This window comes from Arctopsyche grandis, chromosome 12 (assembly GCF_051622035.1).
Source record: "Arctopsyche grandis isolate Sample6627 chromosome 12, ASM5162203v2, whole genome shotgun sequence".
NCBI lineage: Eukaryota > Metazoa > Arthropoda > Insecta > Trichoptera > Hydropsychidae > Arctopsyche > Arctopsyche grandis.
Genome location: NC_135366.1, coordinates 2,294,853 through 2,319,902, shown reverse-complemented (window position 1 = coordinate 2,319,902; position 25,050 = coordinate 2,294,853). Strand labels below are relative to the sequence as shown.

General features: G+C 32.8%; 1 protein-coding gene across 1 annotated transcript in view; it reads right to left on the bottom strand.

The window, feature by feature from the left end:
* Nucleotides 1-25,050, bottom strand: part of LOC143920195 (uncharacterized) — a 174,919-nt gene that overhangs the window by 116,581 nt on the left and 33,288 nt on the right. The window contains exons 4-8 of the mRNA XM_077442934.1: nucleotides 22,093-22,181; nucleotides 12,141-12,285; nucleotides 10,180-10,327; nucleotides 9,904-10,103; nucleotides 7,513-7,544 (exon numbers count right to left, since the gene is read on the bottom strand). Of these exons, the coding sequence (XP_077299060.1) occupies nucleotides 7,513-7,544; nucleotides 9,904-10,103; nucleotides 10,180-10,327; nucleotides 12,141-12,285; nucleotides 22,093-22,181 (614 nt within the window). The remainder of the gene's footprint in view (nucleotides 1-7,512; nucleotides 7,545-9,903; nucleotides 10,104-10,179; nucleotides 10,328-12,140; nucleotides 12,286-22,092; nucleotides 22,182-25,050) is intronic.

Here is a 25,050-nt window from a genome sequence, read left to right as displayed (position 1 = left end):
TAAGTTTTGCATTCCATAAAATAACGTTGACAATTACTTTTATCGTTTAAAAATATAAAGTTCCATTCATATAAAATGTATACGCATTGCATAAATATAAATTAATAATATCAACAACTTACGTATTTTATATTTAAAGGTCAATGGGCAAATAGTATGGAAGAAAAACCCACGGCGGACAGAAATGAAATTGTGAGGAAAATATAGATAAATGTCTCTATTCTATCATGGTAAGGGTCGCTTTCTTGTGGGTTGGGGGAATATTGAAAAACGAGCGAAAAAATATTGCAACGATCGAGACGCGACCCTATACCTGCGTGTGAGAGAGAGGGAGCGAACGTATACCTGCCGGGTACGTACATCAACATCACGCGGGACGTACATCAACTCGCCAAACCCTTTACTTGCTAAAGTTTTGTAAGCGTCGAAGGGTAGCTACCCGTGGAGAAGAAACCAAAACAAACCCGGAAGAAAAAAAAATCTGAGTATGGCTGCTTTAGTAGCTATGTATTTAACAGAACGACAACTTATATTTAATAGTAGTATTCGATCTTTTGAATAAATATATTTTTGGTTCAAACTTTGTTCTCCCATGAATTCTAAATAAAATAACTATATATGTATAATGTTAAGTGAATTTATTTCATTATTTCATTTTATATCATTTTCATTCATGTCCGCGACCGGGTCGGATTGCGCCCAATGACCTTTTATTAATCTAAATATAATATTTCAAAATACGAAGTGCAAACTCAAAACTAACAAAAATTAAAAGTCGAATTCTACCGACGGCTATACGCTATAACAATGTTATATTTCTTGACCAAAATGCAATGCGAAACTGAAACGAAATATAGTTGTCCATCGTGGGTCGAGTGGGGAGTGAATGCGATAGCATGTACATTTGTCTAATGCTAGATCGGTTCGATTATAGTATTTGACCAGAGAAATGTTATAATAATAGAAGTGGCTTTAGGCGTCATAATGTTGTCAAGTGAGGAATGTCCACAAACCTTTTCAAATAATTTTGGCGTCAGTCGTATTTGATGCTTGGTGGTCGACGTATGTCCGATAAAAACTTCTTTGTTTGTTTATATTACTCGCAAGATGGGCAAGTGCATCGTTAAAAAATGCACAATGCATTCCAATGAACAACATGGGATACATTTTTATAGGTAAATTGTTTCATTTAAGTAACATATTATTCAATTAACATCGTTGTTTGACAGTTTTGAAAAGTGTCATGGCGATCGCCCGCATTCTACATAAAATTTCAGGGGTGGCACCAGAGAAAATTAAAATATATTTTTAAATAAATGTAAAAACATTTCTCTTGTTGGTGCCGAATACTCAATTATATTAATAGCCAATTATTTAAGTTTAATTAATATAAACGTCGCTAATTTTATATTATACATATTTTTGTTGAAACTATACATTAAACATTAATTAAAAGCAAGAAAATAAATCTATATTAAAATAAAACTGTAATTTCTGTAGTGAATATGTGATGACCCTGATTATATTCCGTGCGTTATAACATATAAACGACACTATCTATCAACTAAAAAGTTTTTTTAGTTGATAGATAGTGTCTACGATAGATAGATTACCGATGGCGAAATTTTTTCGATATGCCGGTATTGCAATCGCTAGCCCTAACCACAAAGCATTGATATAATAAAATTTGATGTTTTTCTAATGCTGCGACTCCATTTTTTTTGCGAGCTACCCTAGCAAAATACACATATTCAATTTTCTGTATTGAATATGTGATGACCCTGATTATATTCCGTGCGTTGTAGCGTAATTATGGACACGTACCGCATATTATTGATACAATGTATGTATTCGTAAAGGCACTTCTATTATTATAACATTTCTCTGGTACGAAGCGATTGATTTTTAAAAATAAGAAAAAAATATAAAAACTAAAAGAAACTAAATAAAGCTCACAATTCAAACCTTCATAGTGAAAAAGTCACAATTCAAACCTTATCACTTTTCACCTTTCAATAAACCACTGAGATTTATTTCCCGAAATGCAATTCAATTTTGATGATTTTAATTAAAATGATTTTAAATTAAAATAAATGAAATGATTTTAATTTAAAAATGAAAGAAAATCGACGCGATCGCGATAGCGTCTGGTAATCAACTGTCTATATTGCAACTGTCTATATTGAATAAAATATTGCAACATATAATAACGTACTTAATCGTTTCCGTTGAAAAATTGTCACAAGTTTATTATAAATGCGTAGTTCATTTCCACACAAAGAAGACAAGATCGAAAATACAAGGTACGTATTCCGGATGTTTCTATTTATAACCAGTGTTTTACTCGTTGATAAACAAACATATGTACATATCAATGGTGGGTTTTGAAATGGAATTAATAATTGTCAGTTATATAATTGTACTCACCCAAATGGTAGTTTTGAAGTGAATAGACATATATATATTTATATATATATATATATATATATATATATATATATATATATATATATATATATATATATATATATATATATATATATATATATATATATATATATATATATATATATATATATATATATTTATATATATAAAATATCTAATTTTATGTTATACAAAGAAAAACCTATTGAAATCGGCAACATAGCAAATAAGTAAAGAAGTGTGTTTGCAAATGAAAACTATTTTAAATAAATCGAATAAATATGATTATTTCATAATGATATTGAATTTGTATTATAAATTATGAGTTCAAGAGGAAAGGGGGTGGGAATCAAGCCCTTATGAGCCTCTGCACGTGCCACATTTGGCACACGTGTCGTAGGTACACCATTGCTGGTAAATGTAAAAGGTTCGTCATCTTTCAAACCGCTTATGTCCTTAAGTACACTGTTTTTATCCCACGAAGGCGAATTTTATACGGAGATTTAAAATATCAATATATAGGATATTTACCATTATTTAGTCAGTGTACATACATACATATTTGAATAAAAATATGTATTTACATATGTGTATAAGGTAAGAATTTAAAAAATATATCAACAATTCAAGAGTAAAATAAACTGCCACTTCCGGTTGACGGATGCTTACTAAATTTTATACATAACTGGGTATTAAGCTTAAACTTCTAGATATGAAATTTCAGTTCAATAAACCAAAAGGTTCTCAATTCTCTAGAGTAAAAGTACTACAATACTTCCGGTTCAGGTAAAAATATTCAAAAAATTATAAAATTTATAATTTCTATTACATGTAAAAATATTCAGTACGATTCAGTCAGTGGTTTGGGAGATAATTGAATTCAAAGCTTAAATAAAGAGGACACCTATATATAAGGGGAGGTACCATTTCTGGTGAACTTAAAAATTTGAAAAAATATTTATGTCGTATCTATAAGAATATCAGTACCCGATACTAAGTTTCAGTTCGATAGGACTAACGGTGTTCAAAAAATCCCCAAAATACACAGACACACACACACTCATTTTTTCTAAATCATGAAAATGTTATAAGTGATTGATTCTGAGTTCGAATCAGTCAAAATCTCGAGTTCGAACTTTCGCATGATCACGAAACTTCATCTATCGTTACTACGTACATAGATAAAGTAAAAATGCATCGAACTTGGGTCGTGTAATCCGTGTCATTAATTTGTCGACGTTTATAAAAACCTGCTTACACCGGAATTTCTGAATTTATAAGCATACAAGAAATCCCTAACTGCTGAGTATTTTAGATTGTGGCTTGAAATTTAGATTGTGATCATTAAATTTTAACAACAATGAAGAAGATGGAACTAGTTTTGGAAAAATACATTCATTAATAGACTTTTTTTCTTTATGTTATATTATTGCAAGATATATTCGAAAGTCTAAACACACCTTTACAAAACTCAAAATCCTCGGCAATAGTTATCTAGCGTTTTTTGGGATTAGCTACAATTTTTATATCTGCTTTCTAAATAATTCTAGTTGGAAATTTTCAACGTGGTGGGCTTTCAACAGAAAAGACGTCAGCTTTCAAAGGGTTAAAAACAAAACAATATTTTCAATGTAATAAGCAATCGAAGGAAAAAATCAAATAAAATTATAAAAGTACATATATTTAAGTATATTTTGAAAAATCTTATACAAATATTTTCATACATTTAATGTTTATATTACTATAAAATAAATATATAATAATTTTCTGATTTTCACTCATCTTGTACACAAATTTTGTTTTCGTTCAATCTCGTATAAATTTCCAAGCTTATGTGTATCATAATAAATTCATAATAAATTTTAATTTAAAAAAATTGAATATATTGAAGACGCTGTTTACTTTAGCATATTACGATTATTATTATTCGCTTTGTTAAAAATAAAAAGCGTCCACTTATGAACGACGACGCAGGAATTCGAAATGAACAATATATTTATATACGTACACCTAATAAATGTAAAATATAATATTATATTACACGGAGGAAAAAATTCCCGAGATTCGATATCAAAAGAATTGCTAGTCAAATTGAATTACTTATAAGACTGAAGATGTATGAGAATAATAATAAGTAAATATAGGTATTATTTAAAAAAAAAATCACATAGTGACCTACATACATAAACGTTAAATCATCCATACAAAATTTGATAATGCGGGTAAATTAATTAAGATTTTTTAATGTAAACTGCATTATATGTATCTACATATAAAAATGCACTTGAAGACGATTGCATCATAACATAATAAACAATGTAATATTATAAATCATTCGTTACGAATAAGTAGTAAATGATTCCATATAAACTGTTAAAAAAATGAAATATTATCGAAATGCATAGACATATGAATTGAACGTACATAATTTCATTGCGTACCAGTTCGAATTAATCAAAAAAATTAAATTAAATCTCATTAAAAAGAAGACGAATATATGTATGTATGTACTTTAAAATTTGAATTTAAATTACGTAGATATTTTTTTTTAATAATATTTATTAATAGAAAAATAATTCATCGAAATACAACGTATTATAAAATGATTGCATCATTTTTAAATAAAATAATGAAATTCACCACGTGGTCGATCTTCGAATAAATCGTTTTCAACATACTTTCCCTTTTAACGAAAATTACCAACATATTTCAATAGAATTAATAGAAATATTACACAGAAAAATAAAGATAAAACAACAATAAATCACAAGTTGAACTAATCTTCATTTGCATTAAAGTCGAATAAATTCACTTTCCACATAAAAATTACAAATTTTATTTTCGTCTTGTTATTTTTATGTACACATATGTATATGTACATACATACATGTAATATCAAAATGTAAATACATATAGATATATTTTTCTATCTATGTATATAATCACTCCAAGAATAAATTGAAACATTTATAAACTTAATTAAATTAAGATGTATTGGTGAAGTATTTCTAATGAAATTTTTCCTGTGAATTAAGTTTGATTTGGAACGTTCTATTTGATATAGTTCTTTTGTGATTTTTTATTTATATCATAATCATCATCACCTGCATACACTGCTAGATGAAGGCCTATCCAACACGCTTCCACTCGTCTCGTTTTGCGCAACTGCACTACATCTCACCCCAAACATCTTCCTAATTTCGTCAACCCATCTTCCCAGCGTTCTTCCTTTTACCCTTTTTCATTCTCTCGGGTACCATTCTAGCACTTTTTGTCCACATCTCGTCCATTCTTCTAGCCACGTAGCCCACCCATTGCCATTTGTCGAATCTCTCGTCATTTTCTGAACCACTTCCTCGGTTACGGAGGTCGCGACCAATTGGAACATTTGAGTTACATAGATCAGTTTTTTTTTATGTCATGAATTTCATTTCCATTCTTAATGTGTTTAGCACACTCGTCGTTTTGGAGCAATCTGTTACTCGGGTGTGCTTGATTAATTAATGTATAATAAAATAAAATAAAATTTCAATCTCTTTACTCTATCCACTTCCCATATCTACTACCCTTGTCATACTTCTCACCCACGTATTCCGCTTCCTGTCTTTCCTCATTGTGCCGAGCATACGGCGTTCCATATTTCTTCGTTTATATATAATACTGTAACGTGGATACATCAGAGATCCGCTGTCTAAGTGCATTCTAGAATTCTCAGAACCCGAGAGCGTGAGAGCGTGAGACTTACTTAAAACTGTACGCACCTAGACAATAGATACATAAACGGATCGGGGAAGCTGTGATGAGCAACTGGTCCTTTATAAGAGGTACTTATGCCAGCAGCATAGCTCGGTCGTCAAGCTTCTGCCTAGCGTCGAGAGGCGCCGGGTTCGATCCCATGAGCTGACGTCTATTGAAAATATTTTTTTTGAGTAAATATGTAGTGCTGCTGATCAGATCTGGATATTTGTGACTACGGGTCGATCGTTTCCTATCAGAGTTTGCCAATTTACTCTGATTTCATTGTTGAAACGGTTCCCGGTAAAATTGGCTAAATATCTGTCCTACTTACTATGTCACCACTATTTGAGATTGATTAATGTACAATAAAATGCATGTACAATTCATACATATCTCGTTAATTTGCGAGTTTTTCAGTGTCTCGTAATTCAGCGACTTGTATAATAAAAAAAAATGCTACAATGTTTGTAATTGGCCAGGAAGGCGGATTGGGGTTACCTGTAAGGCCTTCCTGGTATAAATGTAAAAACATAAATAAATATCAAAATATTCTGGAGCGAGCACTGGCTACGTGTGGATCATCATTCAATAAATGCTGTGAAGCGACTTTGGTCTCTCACTTGGATCCTCAACCCACCCCTACGCAACAATACTTAATATTGACTCATGATATATTCAAAACAAAAATCAAACCATCTATTGGAGTATATCATTTTTAATTTGAATAATATTTATCTTCTTATTCTAATGTACGTAAATATGAACTTTTAGTTGTTTGTCCACCACATAAAACTATATACATATTCAAATGAATTGAAACGATTTATTCACATAAAAAATAAATTTACGTATGTTTGTTTCAAACAAAACTAATTATACCCTCGATATATCTACAACAGGATTCGTTGTGAAAAATTGACTTCAAATAATATCATTCAAATAAAACACCTCACGTACGTATTCGACGATAACAATAATAATACAGACGTATCGTTCGATCAAATTGAACTTGACTTATCCCATCGACTAGTACATATCAGCGTTCAAAGAAAGAATTTAATTAATTCGAAACAAATACAACGTAATATCGTAACACACATACGTATCCAACGTAAAAAATATATACGACACGAATAAAACCAACGAAAATATCCCCCTCTCCCATTTTCGCTTTAGCTCGAGCTTAAAGAAAATCGTGGAAATGAGGTTTTTCCACGAACTCGACCGACACTTTCGGCCTTATTGGCGAAAGCTGGTCATTACTCGGTTTGACTTAACGTTAACACTGTCAACATTTACAACCAACATGCTACATTTTGACTTTGGTAATGAAAAGGGGATACTCACAAGCAAATAGTCTTCGTGTACTGGTTCTGAAACTAAAAAAAATACACGAAATTAAAATACAATATTGAATATATTATATATCGTAGATAATTGTGAACATTTTATATACAATTGGTGGCCCGATTTGTCTGCAAACAAGTCTCTTGTGGGATTTCTAGCTGTTGTTAAAGACGCGACGAAAAACCCAACAAAAGACAAACGTTTCGGTTTCTTTCTGAGAAATTTTTGGTCGAATAAAAAATTCAAACTTTACCGTAACATTGTAAGTACATACAATATCAAAATACCTCGAAATATCAAAGCTTATTGTTGAAAAAATACTTCGATTATAATACGCCTAGGATCATACCATCGATTGTTTCGAGTTGAAAACAAAAAGGAAAAAGCTACAACACATACATTACTAGAGACTTTTCAACAGACATTGACTTTTTTACAAGATTTTTTTACAAGTTTCACTGACTATGTGCACGTGTCGCAATATTTGTACCACTTCCACTCCTGAGATCACTTTGATAGTTTACCCACAAACTGAGGGTTAGCTCTAATCAAAATTTAATCATTAGCCCTTTGAATGCCGACCAACGCCGATCGGCGTTTTGCTAACAAATCCACGGAACTGAAAAAAGGCCAATGGGCGTTGTTTTTCGAGTATGTAAAAAATAATCAAGAATACTACCCGCTAAGCCTTTCCAGGTAGCATTGAAAAAATAATGCATCGAACATGGGTCGTGTAATCCGTGTCAATGTTTATAAATACTGGAATTTCTGAATTTATAACCATGTTCGATTTCCCGATGGAAATCCCTAACTGCTGAGTATTTTAGATTGTGGCTTGGCATTTAGATTGTGAGCATTACATTTTAACAACAATGAAGAAGATGGAACTAGTTTTGTAAAAATAAATTCATTAATAGACTTCTTTTGTTTATTTTATATTGTTGCGAGATATATTAGAGAGTCTAAGCACACATTTACAAAAAATCCTCGTCGGTAGTTATCTAGGGTAGTGATCGAGAGTTTGTTTGGATAAGCTACAATTATAATACCGACTTCAATTTTAATACCGAAAAGACGTCAGCACTCAAAGGGTTAACGGAATCATCAGAATCGACTGTCACATCGACGTGATGACATCTGGCTATCAGATGCGCTTGCTCGCCTGCCTCTATTTAACTTCAAAGGTTACATAGTTGAACAGTTGTGACAGTTACTTTTTTCACTCTACTTCAGATATATGTACATACATATGTGTACATATACCACTAGCGTGGACTAGTGGTTAGCATATTATGCTTTCGAGCATAATATGCTAACCACTAGGTCACGGGTTCGAATCCCGCTGCTGGCCAGACTTAAGTTCGTGACTCCAGGTCGGTCGTTTTTTATAAGAGTTTTCCAATTTTTCTGATTTTCATTGAAATGGTTCCCGTAAAAATTGGCATCTCCTGTCAAATCTCTCTTGCAAATCTCAAGTTACACTCTACACTCCTCCCGAGTCGTAGAATAAATTCTGTGAACTGAATTTGCTGCGATCATTTGAATCCCCGAATCCACGCCTACGTAACAGTACTTTGTCTCATTGTTACGTTTGGGATAAAAAATTGAAAATTACATCTAAAGAAACATAAAAAATTGGCCTTCCTATTTGAACCTTCCTTATTTGAATATGATTTAAAAAAATTATCTATATATGCATGTATTTTTGTATGCACAAGTTTGCCCCCCCATTCGAAAATTAGCAGTATTTTGACAAACTATTGCCTTAAATAGATTGACGATATGAATTTTTAAGAACTTTCTATGACGATTTTTTCCTTATTTGGGGATTTGATAAGCTTCAATAATTTAAAAAATCAACTACATACTTTTTTATGCCAAGACGTATAACAAAATTAGGCAACCGCTGTTCTAAAGGAATACAGATAGAGCGTATGAATGAGTATTATTTTTGTGTCGAGTTTATTTGCCTAAGCTAAGTATAGTTTTGGTGTTGTAACTATACGGGGGATGGTCAATGTAGGGCAATGGTAAATAACAATACACGTTTCAACAGTGCAGAATGCAAGAGAGCAAAAAACCAAAGGTTTTCTAAGAAGTTAACACCCCAAAAGCATATTGCCCTAATCACAATTTATCTGATTCCATTGTTGAAACAGTTCCTCATCAAATTGGTAAAAACTATCCTACCACTATATTAATATGATTTCAAAATGTATATACATACGTATGTAACAAGTTTAATTCCATAGGTGTCGCTCAGAGGCATCCCGTAATGCCATCATGGGAAGATATAAATTTAAATCTCAAAATAGAACCACGAAACTTTCATCAAATAACTTGAAGTGATAGCAAAATCATTTTTTTTCGGCAAATTGAAGGTTTACTTACGTTCAATCGGCAAAGTGAAATTATCGTAGGGTCCTTCACAATTTTTCCTATCTAACAGGTTGACTCTAGCTTCAAACGTGTTGTCTGCAGTCACATCGCTCATATTTATTGTAAATTCTTTCCATTTGGTGCCCGTCGAATTTACCTGCGTAGTGTTTGCTTTCATAAAATACCGTTCCATTTTTTTCTTCTTCCAAAAGCTGGAAAAGCGACGATCGAATTAGCGAAAAAAACAATAATAATAAAAAAAAAATTAAAACCAAATATTACACTCACGTGACTTCATAGTGCACGTGTGAAGGAGTAGTAGTATTATCCACCAAAGTCCACGTGACGTTGAATCTGTTTTTAATTCTGGTCATCTTGACAATGGGTTTCGGAATATTAGTTGGTTTTTCGCACGCGCATACATGTTTAACACATTCTGAAACAAAATCAACATATCGTATATATTTTGCGTACATACCACAACACCATAATTAATTAGATACATGATTACATAATTAATTTAACACCATAATTAACACTAATTAGGTAACAGCATCATCCGCCTCCACTTGTGGCGAACTACGCCTAAACACTTAGGCAAATGTACGACGAATACCCGACAGTTGACAATGGATTCCAGAATTATTCTAAATTCGACAGTTTTTTTTAATTCGATTCAGCCAGCAGTACGCTTATGTATGTTTAGCACCAAGTGATCAGTGGATTCGATCCGCCATACTGCTGGTTAGATTTGGGGGTATTTGTGACTCTAAATCGATCGTTTCTTATCAGAATTTGCCAATTTTATCTGATCATTGTTGAAACAGTTCCTCAAAATAGGTAAAAAATCATCTTTCCTGTTGTCACAAATCTGCGTGTTTTATATTTTTACAAATTATACACACAAAATTTATTGTGTGTATAATTTGTAAAAATTACATACAAAATCTAAATCCATAGATGTCTCAATGGATTCATTCTCTAATTAATTATTTAATTAATTGTTATTTCGTGTTCTTCAACTTCTGCAAATACTGTGATTTATGTAATAATAAAAATGCTGCATTGTTTGTAGTTAATTGTCCAGGAAGGCGCATCGGGGGCTTCCTGTCAAGCCTTCCTGGTATATATCTATGTAAAAATAAAATAAAATATATGCTACTGGCAGATGTTTATTAAAAGCGGCGAAAAAAATGGAGTCGCAGCATTAGAAAAACATCAAATTTTATTATATCTATGCTTTGTGGTTAGGGCTAGCGATTGCAATACCGGCATATCGAAAAAATTTCGCCATCGGTAAATTCTGGTAAATTTTAAAATTTACTATCTATGTATCATAGACACTATCTATCAACTAAAAAAATCTTTTTAGTTGATAGATAGTGTCGTTTATAATATGTTATAACTAAAGAGCGGACTCAGAGCGCGCTGTTCATTGTTCACATGTTGTAAATCCATTGTTAAAGGTTTGCCGAATCTTTTTTACAAAGCATTTACAATAATGGAACAATAGACGGCACGCTTCCGGTCCTACCTCTAGTTATAACGCACGGAATATAATCAGGGTCATCACATATTCACTACAGAAATTAAAGTTTTATTTTAATATAGATTTATTTTCAATTTGAGTATATGGTGGTGATGGGCGTTGGTGGCCAATCCGTTTCTTTCCTCGATTGGCGAAATATTTTTATCCACTTTTTTTGTAGTTGTCTGTCCTTGGGAACTCTTAAATTAATGTGTAATGTATAGTTACAACAAAAATATGTATAATATAAAATAAACGATATTTATTTTAATTAAACTTAAATAATTGGTTATTAATATAATTGAGTATTCGGCGCCACCAAGATAAATGCTTTTACATTTATTTAAAAATAATTTTTACATTTCTCTGGTGGCACCCCTGAAATTTTATGTAGAACGCGGGCGATCGCCATGACACTTTCAAAAACTGTCAAACTACGATGTTGATTGAATAATATGTTACTTAAATGATCAATTTACTTATGAAAACGTATCTCATGTTGTTTATTGTGTGATTTTGAATGCATCGTGCAATTTTCAACGATGCACTTGCCCATCTTGCGAGTAATATAAAAAAAAAAACAGAGAAGTTTTTATCGGACATACCAAACATCAAATACGACTGATGCTAATATTATTTGAAAAGATCTTCGGACATTCCTCACTTGACAACAATATGACGCCTAAAGCCAATTATATTTATGTACACAACTATAATTTACCTGGAATATTGACTTCATAAGTCGCACTCGAACCATTGAAGGGGTGTGCCAATAGTTCAACTTTATACGTGCAATTGGGTAGTATGGCACAGTGCGCATTGTGAATGGTGGACAGCTCCTTCGGAATCAAGCTCCACGTGTCAACCTGCAAAGCAGAAAGAAAAAAAACAAAAACAATATTAATATTATTATAAAACATACGAGACGTTTCAATTTCACACGCCACTAAGCGAAATTGCTTATACAACTAGTATTTCGAACACGCGTGTTTGTACGGGCCCGCTTACTCCTGTTTACTTTTTTTGCCGAACGACTTCCGAATAAACTGACTCAATTTATCAGGAAAATTCTGGCAATTCAAAGGAAAACGTACGCGATCTGGAAAATTGCCTGTTTACACGTGTAACCCCAACCCACCCCCTCTTCCCCCGGCCATCGGACGAATGTATCTGGAAAGTTTCGAATATTTAACCGGTATGTACCTATGTATGTAAATGTACATCGAAATATGATTGTTATTATAGTAAAACGTCTATTTAAAACGACGTTAACATATCGGTTGCAGTATAATATTTACAATGTAATATATTATGGAATAATATTCAGGATCAAAATTAGAATGCTCAAATGTATGTATAATAAATATTTAATTTTAGAAGAGGGCTCGAGTATTTTTAATCATGATATTACAGGTTTTTCATTCCAAATTGCACGTTTTTCATTTCGAATTGATCCCTTTTCAATGTGAAAAACCTGCATATTATGATTAAAAATACTCGAGCCCTCTTTCTAAAATTAAATGTTATATATTATAGTAAGTACTAAGATAAATATAATGGTTCTAAAACTATAAATTGCAGTAAGTACATATGTACTAAGATAAATATAATGATTTTTTTTTATACTGGATTATAGTGATTTAAATATAAAGGCGATTCTCAAATAATATTGAGGTGCATACAGACACAAAGAGTGGTACGCTGTACATGTTATTTTTTTTGATTTTTTTAGTTTTGCGCATTAAAAAAACAGTAGCACGCCTGATCTATGCTATAGCAATCCATGCTAAAACTCACCCCCTGTAATTTTTTCGGTGAGATTTTAAACTTGTATTGACATATTTGGGGTTGACAGTGATTGATAACGGTGACTCCGATATTTGAAGAAATGTAGGAGAAACTTATAAATAAAAAATAAAAACAAAAATCTAAAAAATATTTTTGTTTCGAAAGCATTATGTATTTTATGTAGGTACAAAGTACTTAAAAATATCTTTGAAATGTTCATTATCTTCATATTTAATTTCATTTTGATTTTTGTTTTTATTTTCCATGTCTATTTTTATTTTTATTCGGGTGCTTAAAATGTACTGATACTTATTTTTACGCTATACATATTCGTATTCAATAAATATATTATTAAATTCAAATCCTTCTAATTATTTCATTACAAAATTATTTAAAAACACATTGAAAAAAGTTTGTGACCACTATATCGTTGTATACAATGACGCACATGATGCAGCGTACAATAATGCAGCGCACACAACACAAATTTGTGCTCTACTAAAACGAAGTTTTTGGTCAAAATTTTACCGGTTTAAAATTCACCACACATCCAATTAACCCTTTTAAACGAAATCAAAAAATTGTGTGGCCAGAACACTATCCTAATAAACATAAAAAATACTCAATATAATATAGTATTAACAGTGGGAAAAAAGCACAAGTGAAAATACGTAATTTTGACTTTTGATTTGAACTGGACGACTACTTAGAGAGATTTGAAAGCTGAAAAGTACTACAAATGAAAGATAAAATACCCGACTGTAGATTCCAATATTCATTTTGAACAGAAAATTAACAGATTTTGAGAAATCGACCGAACAACACCAAGATATAGAAAAATCGCGCGATTTAAAAAACACATATATCTCCGAATCTCGAGCTAATCAACACTTTTTATTACCAGATTCGTGTTCACTGGGCATAGATCTATAAGAAAAGTCATATCCCGTCTCTGAAACATTTTAAAAGTCGTCATTTGTCGAACAGTGTTATTATTCAAACACCCAAATGAGCTTTTTCAAGGTCGAGACCGACTCCACTGTGATTCTTAGGCCAGAATAAGGAGATATTTATGCTACTTATTTAGGCCAGAATAAGGATAATATTTGGCACAATAACACTGTTCGACACGAAAAATGGTTCAGAGACGAGATATGACTTTTCTTATAGATCTATGCCCAGTGAACACGAATCTGGTAATTTTCTATTGAAACATGTTTATTGGGATACTGTTCTGGCCACACTATTTTTTATTTTCATTTAAAAGGTTTAATTGGAAGTGTGCTGAATTTTAAATCGGTAAAATTGCGAGCTAAAAGTTCGTACTAGTATTTAAATGAATCTGAATTGAATTAATAGGGAAAATATATTTAATTGTCTTTATATGAGAATAAAATAAAATTCCGCTTAGAAAAATCATATTTCGACTATTCTTGTGGATTAATAACAGATATTCAATTGATAACTGGCTTATCTCGATAAAATAAACGAATTTTTCTAAGATATAGAATATATTCTAAATTGCGAGATTTCAAAAACACTTATATCTTCCGAATCTCGAGGCAATCAACATTTTTTATTACCAGATTCGTGTTCACTGGGCATAGATCTATAAGAAAAGTCATATCCCGTTTCAAACAAAAAAAAAGTCGTCATTGTAATCAGTCTAGGTTTTGAAAAAAATTGACAACTATATGCATTCTCTTTGATTGACAGATAGATATGTACATGTTATCGAGTAATGCTTAGTCTTCCCGATATTTTTTAATATTTATAATTTTAGAAGATTAGCTCTATTAATAATACAAAAATATAAGATATAAATATAAAAATACTATGGAAAGGATATTTACTATCCATCTAAATGTTTCAAAATCAAAAACATCGACATTTTATGTACATCAAGTATTCTATTAAATCTGGAAAATTTTCACAATTTATGTCAAATACATATGTATGTATGTATTTGACATAAGCTAAAGAATAAATTTGATACCTAACAAAAGAAAAGTGACTGATTCAAAAAAGGCGCAGATGGAAATCGATTTCTGTATGGCAAATTGAAACAACTACAATTTTCCATCAGTTTTCCATGCACTTACAATATAAATATGTATATAAATTACACACCAAAAAAGATTTATACATACGGTATGAAATATGTATGTATGTAATGCGAAGCCTAACAAAAACATGTCCATCTAATATATACATCTGGTTTGTGCTACACAGGAATTCGTTTATTGTAAACGTTTTGAAGTTTTATTTATATATCCTATGTATATGCGAGTTCGAACAAAGCTCGTTCTTTTTCGCCTGCCGATGTATACATTTCAATTCATCATATCGTATTATTATCTAAAACCATCACTGTGATTGAAACACTACAATCTTTCGCCTACTCTATGCGAAAAAAATCGAAGTCGCAGTCTAAATTAGATAGTAAAGTGAGAGAAGACAAACAAACGACCATATTAAAAAAAAACATAGTATATTCTCTTTGAAAATACTTCAAACGAAACTAATTTTACTTTTGGCAGGTACGATTTAAACATGCATATGTACATACAAATAATCTACGACAACGATCAGATACTGCAGTTTTGGAATCATCTCAGTAATTGCGTCAGATAAAATCGGTAAAATCAGGCAGGTGACGATCAATCTCGATCAATACATTGTATAATCAAATCAATCGGCACATTAATTGATTTGGTAATGACAGATGGCCAGAATGGTGATGGGAAGCTACGTATTAATCATTCAAAATGTTAAATAATTAATATAATCGTCCCAAAAAAATAATTAAATTTCATTACGCAAACGATTATCTTATCAGAAGCGGTGCTGTTACGGAGCACGCGTTTATAATTTTCATTATACTAAAATTGCATTTTTAATCAAAATGATAACAAAGAATAATTGCTTTGATAAATTTAGTCCTATTGAGTATGAAGTGAATTGTTTTATAAACAAGCATTAAATATTGATAGAATAACTTTTAATTTGAAAAATCTGAAACATTGTGGCATTTCAAATCATACAAAAAATCCACAACTTTGTATATGTATTTGAGGAATATCTTCTTCTTCTTGTTAATGCCTTGTCCGCATCCGGATGTTGGCGACCACCTCATCGATTATTTGAATATATCCGCATCGGTCTTCAGCGGCTCGGAACAGCTCTTCGGCGCTCATATCGGTCCACATGCGCATGTTTCGAAGCCAAGATAACTTTTTCCTGCCAATCCATTTTTTTCCTTCTATTTTCCCCATGGTTATCAAACGGAGAAATTCGTATTTTGGACCCCGTATCATGTGTCCGAGGTACTCCATCTTTCTCCGCTTGATGACAGGAACAAGTTCCCTGCCTCTCCCCATCATGCCGAGGACAGCTTCGTTTGATATCTTTTTGGTCCACGGAATCTTCAGCATACGCCTATAGACCCACATCTCAAAAGCTTCAATTCGGCTGATCATCTTGGTTTTCAGAGTCCACGTCTCACATCCGTGTAGTAATACTGTCCAGACGTAGCTCTTCGCGAATCTCAACCGCGTATGAAGATTGAGATGCTTGTTTGTAAGCGCCGCCTTCATTTTTACAAATGCTGTTCTAGCCATCTCGATGCGGATTCTTAGATCTTCATCTGGGTCCATCTCTTCATTCAGCCAGGTACCCAGGTATTTGAATCTTTTTACTCTTTCTATCACCTCTCCATCCAAGGTTAGATTCCCGGTGTCTGTTTGCATTCTATCTACTATCATAAATTTTGTCTTATTTATATTTATGCGCAGACCTCTTCGATTGCTTTCTTGATGTACACGGTCTAGAGATGTTTGCAGGTCTGCTAAATTTTCAGCGACTAGTGCCGTGTCATCAGCATATCTTATATTGGTGATCGTCTCGCCGCCCACCTTGATGCCCTCCGCCTCTTGGAGAGCATCGTGGAAGATGGATTCGGTGTAGGTGTTAAAAAGAGTAGGTGATAGGATGCATCCTTGCCTGACGCCCCGTTCTATAGGAATCTCATCAGTGAATTGATCATCGACACGTACTACTGCAGTCTGATTCCAATAAATATTTCGTAGCAATCTGACATCTCTGTCATCCAAGCCAATATTTTTTAATGTTTCCATCAGGCGAGCGTGTTGGACACGGTCAAAGGCCTTTTCAAAGTCTATAAAGCAGATGTACACAGGTTTACGGACTTCTCTGAATCTTTGGAGTAGTGTTTTCATACAGAAAAGGGCCTCTCGGGTACCCAAGCCTTGTCTGAACCCAAACTGCTCTCTGCTAATCGCCTCTTCACACCGTGAGTAAATTCTGCCCTGTATTATCTTTAGTAGGATCTTCAATGTGTGACTCATTAGGCTAAACTTCTTTATACTTCTTATATTGAGGAATATAAGAAGTATAAAAAACAAAATTCGATAGTGAAACAAATACACATACACGTTCACACATACCGGTTTTGAGAGCATTTTCGACACAAATTGAGCGCAAATGTAGGGAAGCTTACAAGAGTAAAAGAAATACTTCCAGTTGAGGTACAAATATTTAAAAAATATTAGTGTATAAAATTTATAATTCCATATCAAAAAATTTCAGTCTGATTATTTGAGCGGTTTGGGAGTAAATTGAATCCAAAACCAAAAAAAAGAGGACAACTACATATGTACATATGTATACAGGGAGGTACCATTTCTAGTCAATTTAAAATTAATCTCGTATCGATAAGCATTTAAGTAACCGATACTAAGTTTCAGTTCGATAGGATTAAGGGCAAATACACACTGAGTGATACGTGGTACGTGTTTTTTTGTAGATACTTTCAAACATGCGAAGTACCCCTAGCCGATATACATGGTACACAGTCCCAAAAATCACCCCCTGGAGTGTTTTCAGTGATATTTTATCCTTGTATTTATCCTTCCTTTACAGTTATCGATAACGGTGAATCCAATATTTGAAGAAATGTAGGAGAAACATATGCACTCTGCACGTGCAACAACACCCAAATTCGGTTTGGGAACACCCACTAGAGTCAAGAACGTGATGTTCCGTACTATTCAGTGTGTTTTCGCCGTAACGGTGTTTCCAAAAAAATTCCATAATACACAGACATATGTATGTACATACTAACGGTAAACGGATTATTCCGCAAAAAGCGATCTCGCGTAAGTCACTAAAATCTTGATCACGGAACATCTGGCACTCGAGTTCTCCGTAGTATAATATTTCGCGTGAGTCAATTTCGATTGATGGAGTTTTTGGGTGCCGGATGTATGTGATCGAGATTTTAGTGACCTGCGCGAGATTGCTTTTTGCGGAATAATCAGCGAACCCATACTAACACACACTCACACATTTTTTTAGATCACGAAAACCCAATCAGTGATCGATTCCGAGTTCGAGTCAGTCAAAATCTCGAGTTTGAATTTTCGCATGATCAGCCATTGTTGTTATGTACGTGTGTGGATAAATTAATAAAAGTAAAATACTAAAGTAATTAAAAATAAAGTACACCATGATAATTTGGTTAAATATCATAAAATAAGCAAAGCTATTAAAATTAAAATTTAATTACAAAATAACTTTTAGCTTGTCATTAAACAGGTCAAAAGCTTAAATCGAAACAAACAAAACCGTCAGTGTGAATAGGAAATGTACTGAAAACATTATTCAATTCAAACCTTCAACTTGGATTGAACGCTTCAAAAGTTTTCATCGAAATGAATGGCTGGCTCCACTGCTCGATCAACACCAGCTACAAATGAATTGTACACGGACAAGTATTGCAAAAATTGACACAATAAATCGCGAAAAATTATAAGCCAGCTTCAAAGGGGCTGAAAGTGAAAGGTTGTGAGTTTTCATCGGACCGACCGTGTCTACATAGAAATTATTAATATTTTTCTGGCAAATAGGCGTTCATTAAAAATACACGTGAGACTCCTTTACGAGGGTTTCTGACTTCATTCATATTTGATGTTGCTTTCCCCTAAGGTTCGTTCAAAAAAAAAAAGTACTTTTATTTATGTATATATTATATTTACAATGAAAAAGGATCACTCGAAAGCAAAACGCAAAGTACTAAAAGAAGCAACTGCATAATGTAATATGTATCATACCGGTCTCCGTGACGGGCCGGAATGCGAAATTACCGAAAACGCAAATATCGGAAGGCAAAGATCGAAAATCGAAAGATCTTAAGTCGAAAGATCAAAAAAAAGGGTGCATGGTAAACGGTACATACTCACGTACATATTCACTTAATTTGCGCGAGCAGGATACAACAGGAACAAGAGGAACAGGCTTTTCCTCCCGTATTAATGTACGCGCGCACATTAATACGGGACTGTTTTTTTGACTTTCACTCGTTTTGTCAGATTTTTATTTTATAAGCGTCTTCAACTATATCATTTTTACACTATATCTTATAAAATTTGCATTATATGCCCTCATTATCGCTTATATTTTTTTTCTTCTTCACTAATAGGTTAAATAATGAATGATATAAATATGTTTATATGTATAAAGTGAAATGGCAGATGATGAGTATTCATTCTATGGCCAAGACGCGCGATTGAAGCGCCACATTTTGACGTTTCCCTTTTTTATTTATTTTTTAAGCATACTTTCGTGAACGTGAATGGGTCGGCGGCCTCATTTGAGAGTACTAGGTCATCATCATCATCATCATCTACAGCCGCTAACCATCCACTGCTGGACGAAGGCCTCTCCAACATGCTTCCACTCGTCTCTGTTTTGCGCAACTCTCATCCATCTCACACCCAACATATTCCTTATTTCGTCTACCCATCTTCCCTGTGGTCTTCCTTTTACCCTTTTGCATTCTCTCGGGTACCATTCTAGCACTTCTTTTGTCCACCTTTCGTCCATTCATCTGGCCACGTGGCCCGTCCATTGCCATTTCAGTCTCTATACTCTATCCATTACCCTTGTCACCCACGTGTTCCGCTTCCTGTCTTTCCTCGTTATGCCGATCATACAGCGTTCCATACTTTTTTGAGTGCATTGGACTTTGTGTAGCATCTTGGCGTTCAATGTTCAAGTTTCATACGGCAAAACGCATTGATCGAAGATCTTTTTCTTCAAATCATTCAAAAAAAACATCATTCATTCGTCCAAATGCACTCCACCCTAATTTCATACGTATTTTTATTTCTTCTTCTTTACTGCCGGACATGTCTATTATTTGACCTAAATGTAAATAATGATTTACTACTTCTACTTGTTTATCATCTGATGAAATGCTATCAGGCATTAGTACTACATATAGACTATGTATTGCATTTGGACAAATGAATTATGCGAAGGAAAAAGATTTTGATCAATGTCTTTAGTCAGATGTGAAATTTTTGCATTGAATGTCGAAAATTTAATTTACGTTCAAAAAACATAGTAACCTTGATATAACATAGTAACATAGTAACCTTCAAGCTGATATTAACGCTGTTTTAGAGTTCAGTTCCAGTTTAGGGCTTGAACTGAATACTAGTAAATGTGCCATTATGAGTTATGGACGTGCGAATTCGCTCTATTGTCACGGATATTCCATTGGATCCGTATTGTTGAAGCGCGTGGAATCAATGGTCGACTTGGGTATCACTTTTGATCCTCAATTCACCTTTCACAACCACATCAAGACAATCGCTGACGTTTCCTTTCGTCGAATTGGATTTGTCTTGAGATATGCTAGATTATTCACCAACCCCTTGTCTTCTCGTTTGCTTTTCAACTCGCTTGTTAGAAGTAAGCTAGAGTATAATGCAATTGTATGGAATCCGCATGAAGCAAACTACTCTCTTATTATAGAAAAAGTGCAAAAAGCATTTCTTCGTTTTCTTTATAAGAAAGAGTATGGGTACTACCCATATCTCTATCCTACTCCTTTTCTTTTGGGCATGCTTGGGTATAATTCCCTTGAACTTCGCAGAAACTTCTCGTTAATTCGTTTCGTTCTCCAGCTATTGCGTGGTAATACGTCATGCCCGTTGTTGCTGGAACAGTTGGGACTTTATGTCCCTAATAATTATGTTCGTGGTAGACATCATCATTTGATGGTTGTACCTGCTGCTCGCACAGTTCTTTTTCGAATGGCTCCTATTCCAAGAGCTATTCGACTTCTCAATGAAATCGTTGCTGCTGTCCCTGAATGTGATATTTTCCACCTTGGGGAGCGTAGATTATCGGATATTATTTGAACATATTTATCTGGTAATCTGCGCTCATCATTACTTTCTTAATTTGAATGTGATGAATGAGTGGAATCTTAATCTACTCTCTTCCATTTGGGCCTCGCTGTGATTTTATTTTTATTTATATTTTGTTTTATTTTATTTTACTTTTTCTTTCTCCTTTGTATAATTTTATATACTATTTTAATTTTGTTCAGTGTAAACAAAGAATGGGATTAATGGATTTTATTTTTAATTTTTACACTTTTGTTATTTTTTTTCTCTCTGAATGATGTATTATTTTCCTTTTGTTACTTTTTTTTTATTATTTTATTTTACCATGTTTTCTGCTTTTGCTTTTTTCCTTTATTTACAGTTTACTTGTTTTTATATCATGTTTTTATATCTTTTCAAATGTAGGCCATTGTGGCGCATTAGGTTCTTCCTGTAATGCCACAATGGTCCAAAACTATTAAATAAAATAAAAAATAAATAAAATAACGAGGAGAGACAGAAAGCGAAACGTGTGTGAAGGATATGAATAGAGTACCTGACATAGTGGAGTAAGTGACGAGATTGAAATGGAAATGTGACTGGTAAAATACGAATAAGTTCTCCAAGGATACAGTTGAAAACATGTAAAAAATTAAAATCAATATATTGATAGTAAATAATATTACTTACACCATTGACGCTAATTTCAGAGCACGGTTTCGTGTTGTTGCACTTTGTAGCGGTGACATGAATCGTGTACCCCTCCGGGAGTGTGTCACCTGAAAATTTATACAAAATTAACATTTGAAATATATGAAAAAAATGGGTTTTCAAGTGAATCGAAAGGGCTAGATTGTGTTTAAATTTTCAATAAAAATTTTAAAGTTAGCTGTACTGCTTTCTCTAGTCGCTAATTTGACTTTGCTGATTGCTCCTTTCAAACACGCTCAAGTGGTAAAACTTTAACTGAAAATTATTATCAAAGCCTCGACGTTTTTGTTTGTAGGTCGGCAATTTAATTTTCAATGTGACCAAAGTTGGCGAAGTTGGCATATTGTAGCCTCGAAGTCTTTGCATAGGTTCAAAGCTGGAAATTTGCGATCGCTTCATTTCGCATGTTAGTCCGAAGAGAAGTGAAATTCAATGGAAGTAAGGACGAGTTATAAAAAAATTGGATCTTTGAAGAATTATATATGAATGTACGACTTGGAAAACAGATACTGTTTTCTATTTACTATTTAACCAGCAACATTTTATTTTATTTATTTATTTTAAAAAAAATCAATACCACAGTGACTTGTATAAGGCATAAACACAAAGAATAAAAAATACATACATAAAGTATCTACAAATATGTATATAAAAAATAATAATAATATCATGCTAATTAATTAAAATGTGCTCGACCACCTCAAAATTACTGGCATTGAAGAGATCCAGGGAATGTGCCATTAAGTCAAGGAGTCGGGCAGCTCTCAAGAGCTTTTTCAATTCGTTTATTTTATCGAGGTAAGCCAGTTATCAATAGAATTTTTGTTAATTATCCACAAGATAGTCAAAATATGATTTTTCTAAGTGGAATTTTATTTAATTCTCATATAAAGACAATTTAATATACATATTATCCCTATTAATTCAATTCAGATTCGTGTAAATACTAGTACGAGCTTTTAGCTCGCAATTTTACCGATTTAAAATTCAGCACACTTCCAATTAACCATTTTAAACGAAAACAAGAAATAGTGTGGCCAGAACACTATCTCAATAAACATGTTTCAATAGAAAATACTCAATATAAAATATTATTAACAGTGGGAAATAATCCCAAGTGAAAATAAGTACTTTTGACTTTTGATTTGAACTGGACGACTATTTAGAGAGATTTGAAACTTGAAAAGTATTACAAATGAAAGATAAAATACCCGACTGTAGATTCCAATATTCATTTTGAACAGAAAATTAACAGATTTTGAGAAATCGACCGAGCAACACCAAGATATAGAAAAATCGCGCGATTTAAAAAACACATATGTATCTCCGAATCTCGAGCCAATTGAGATTTTTTATTACCAGATTCGTGTTCAATGGGCATATACATATCTATGAGAAAAGTCATATCTCGTCTCTGAACCAGAAAAATAGCCGTCATTTGTCGAACAGTGTAATATGCTTCCCAATAAATAAATCTCTTCGCTTTGTCAAGAAGTTGAAACCCAAAAATCCCAAGACAAAAGCAACTAGTGAACAGATATGGATAAAATCAAAACATAGATCAGTGGTTCGACTGTGTGGTCACGGGTTCTATTCCTGGCTTTGAAGCCGGTCAGACCGTGGATATATGACTCCAAGGTGCTGTATCGATATGAATTTCAGTAACCGTAACTTTCAGTTTAATTTCAGTAACGATACAGTAACCGAAGTTTCAGTTCGATAAGACGAACGATGTTCAAAAATTCCCCAAAATTCACAGACACATTCAAAACACACACACACATACACATTTTTTCTAAATCATGAAAACGTGATCAGTGATCGATTCTGAGTTCGAATCAGTCAAAATCTCGAGTTCGAATTTTCGCATGATCACAAAACTTCATCTATTATTTTTACAATAGTAAAAATGGGTTATCCGTATAAATAAATAAATATTTGAGTACAAGTTTCTAAAACTTGTTGACGGTTAATAGTCTGTAAAATTTAGGTCTTAGACATCAATAATCAAGTCGCCATAAAGAGATGACACATTCATCATACGATAGATGTGATAAAAATAACGAAAAAATACCTTTTCACAAAGATATTTACATTTATTTATTTATTTTTAATTTATACGAGGAAGGCCTAACAGGTAACCCCAATGCGCCTTCCCAGCCAGAAACAATGTATATTTGATTATTAAAATTAAAATAATAAGATAATTATAATATAATTTTAATAATACTTATTTGGGCCTCGCAGGGATGTTTTGTATTTGTAGCTTGTTCTTATTTATCGGAACAGGCTGCAAGTGCAAGACATTCCCTTCTTTGTACTTTTACTTATTTTAATTTTAATTATTACTATAAAGTTTTTTATGATTGTGTTAAATGCTGTTTTATTTTTTAACTTTCTTTTTTTTGTAATTTTTTGTTCTATCTATTAATTTTTTTATTTTTTGTTTTCTCCCTCTCTTATTTTATTATGTAGGCCATTGTGGCGCATTAGGTTCTTCCTGTAATGCCCCAATGGTCCAAAACGTTAAATAAATATACAATATATAAAATTTCATACATTTATCGCATATCTTCAAAGCGACACTGCAGCAGTATGACTGTAAATCAGCAGGCCAACGAATTCCCAATATTTTCGCTCTATTCAAGAACATCGAAAGATTCGAGAGATTATCTCGAATTTATATTTCATTTAAAAGCAGCAGTTTGGCTTAATGGTAGCACCACTGAGGTTCGAGTCCTAGTCAAACTGCTGGTTAGGTTTGGGGGTTTTGTGACTCCAAATCGATCGTTTCTCTATCAGAGTTTGCCAATTTTATCTGATCATTGTTGAATCGGTTCCTGAAAATTGGTATTAGATCATTTCCATTGTCACAAAATCTGTGTGTATAATTTGTAAAAATTATGCACAGTCATCTGAAATCTATAGATATCTCTA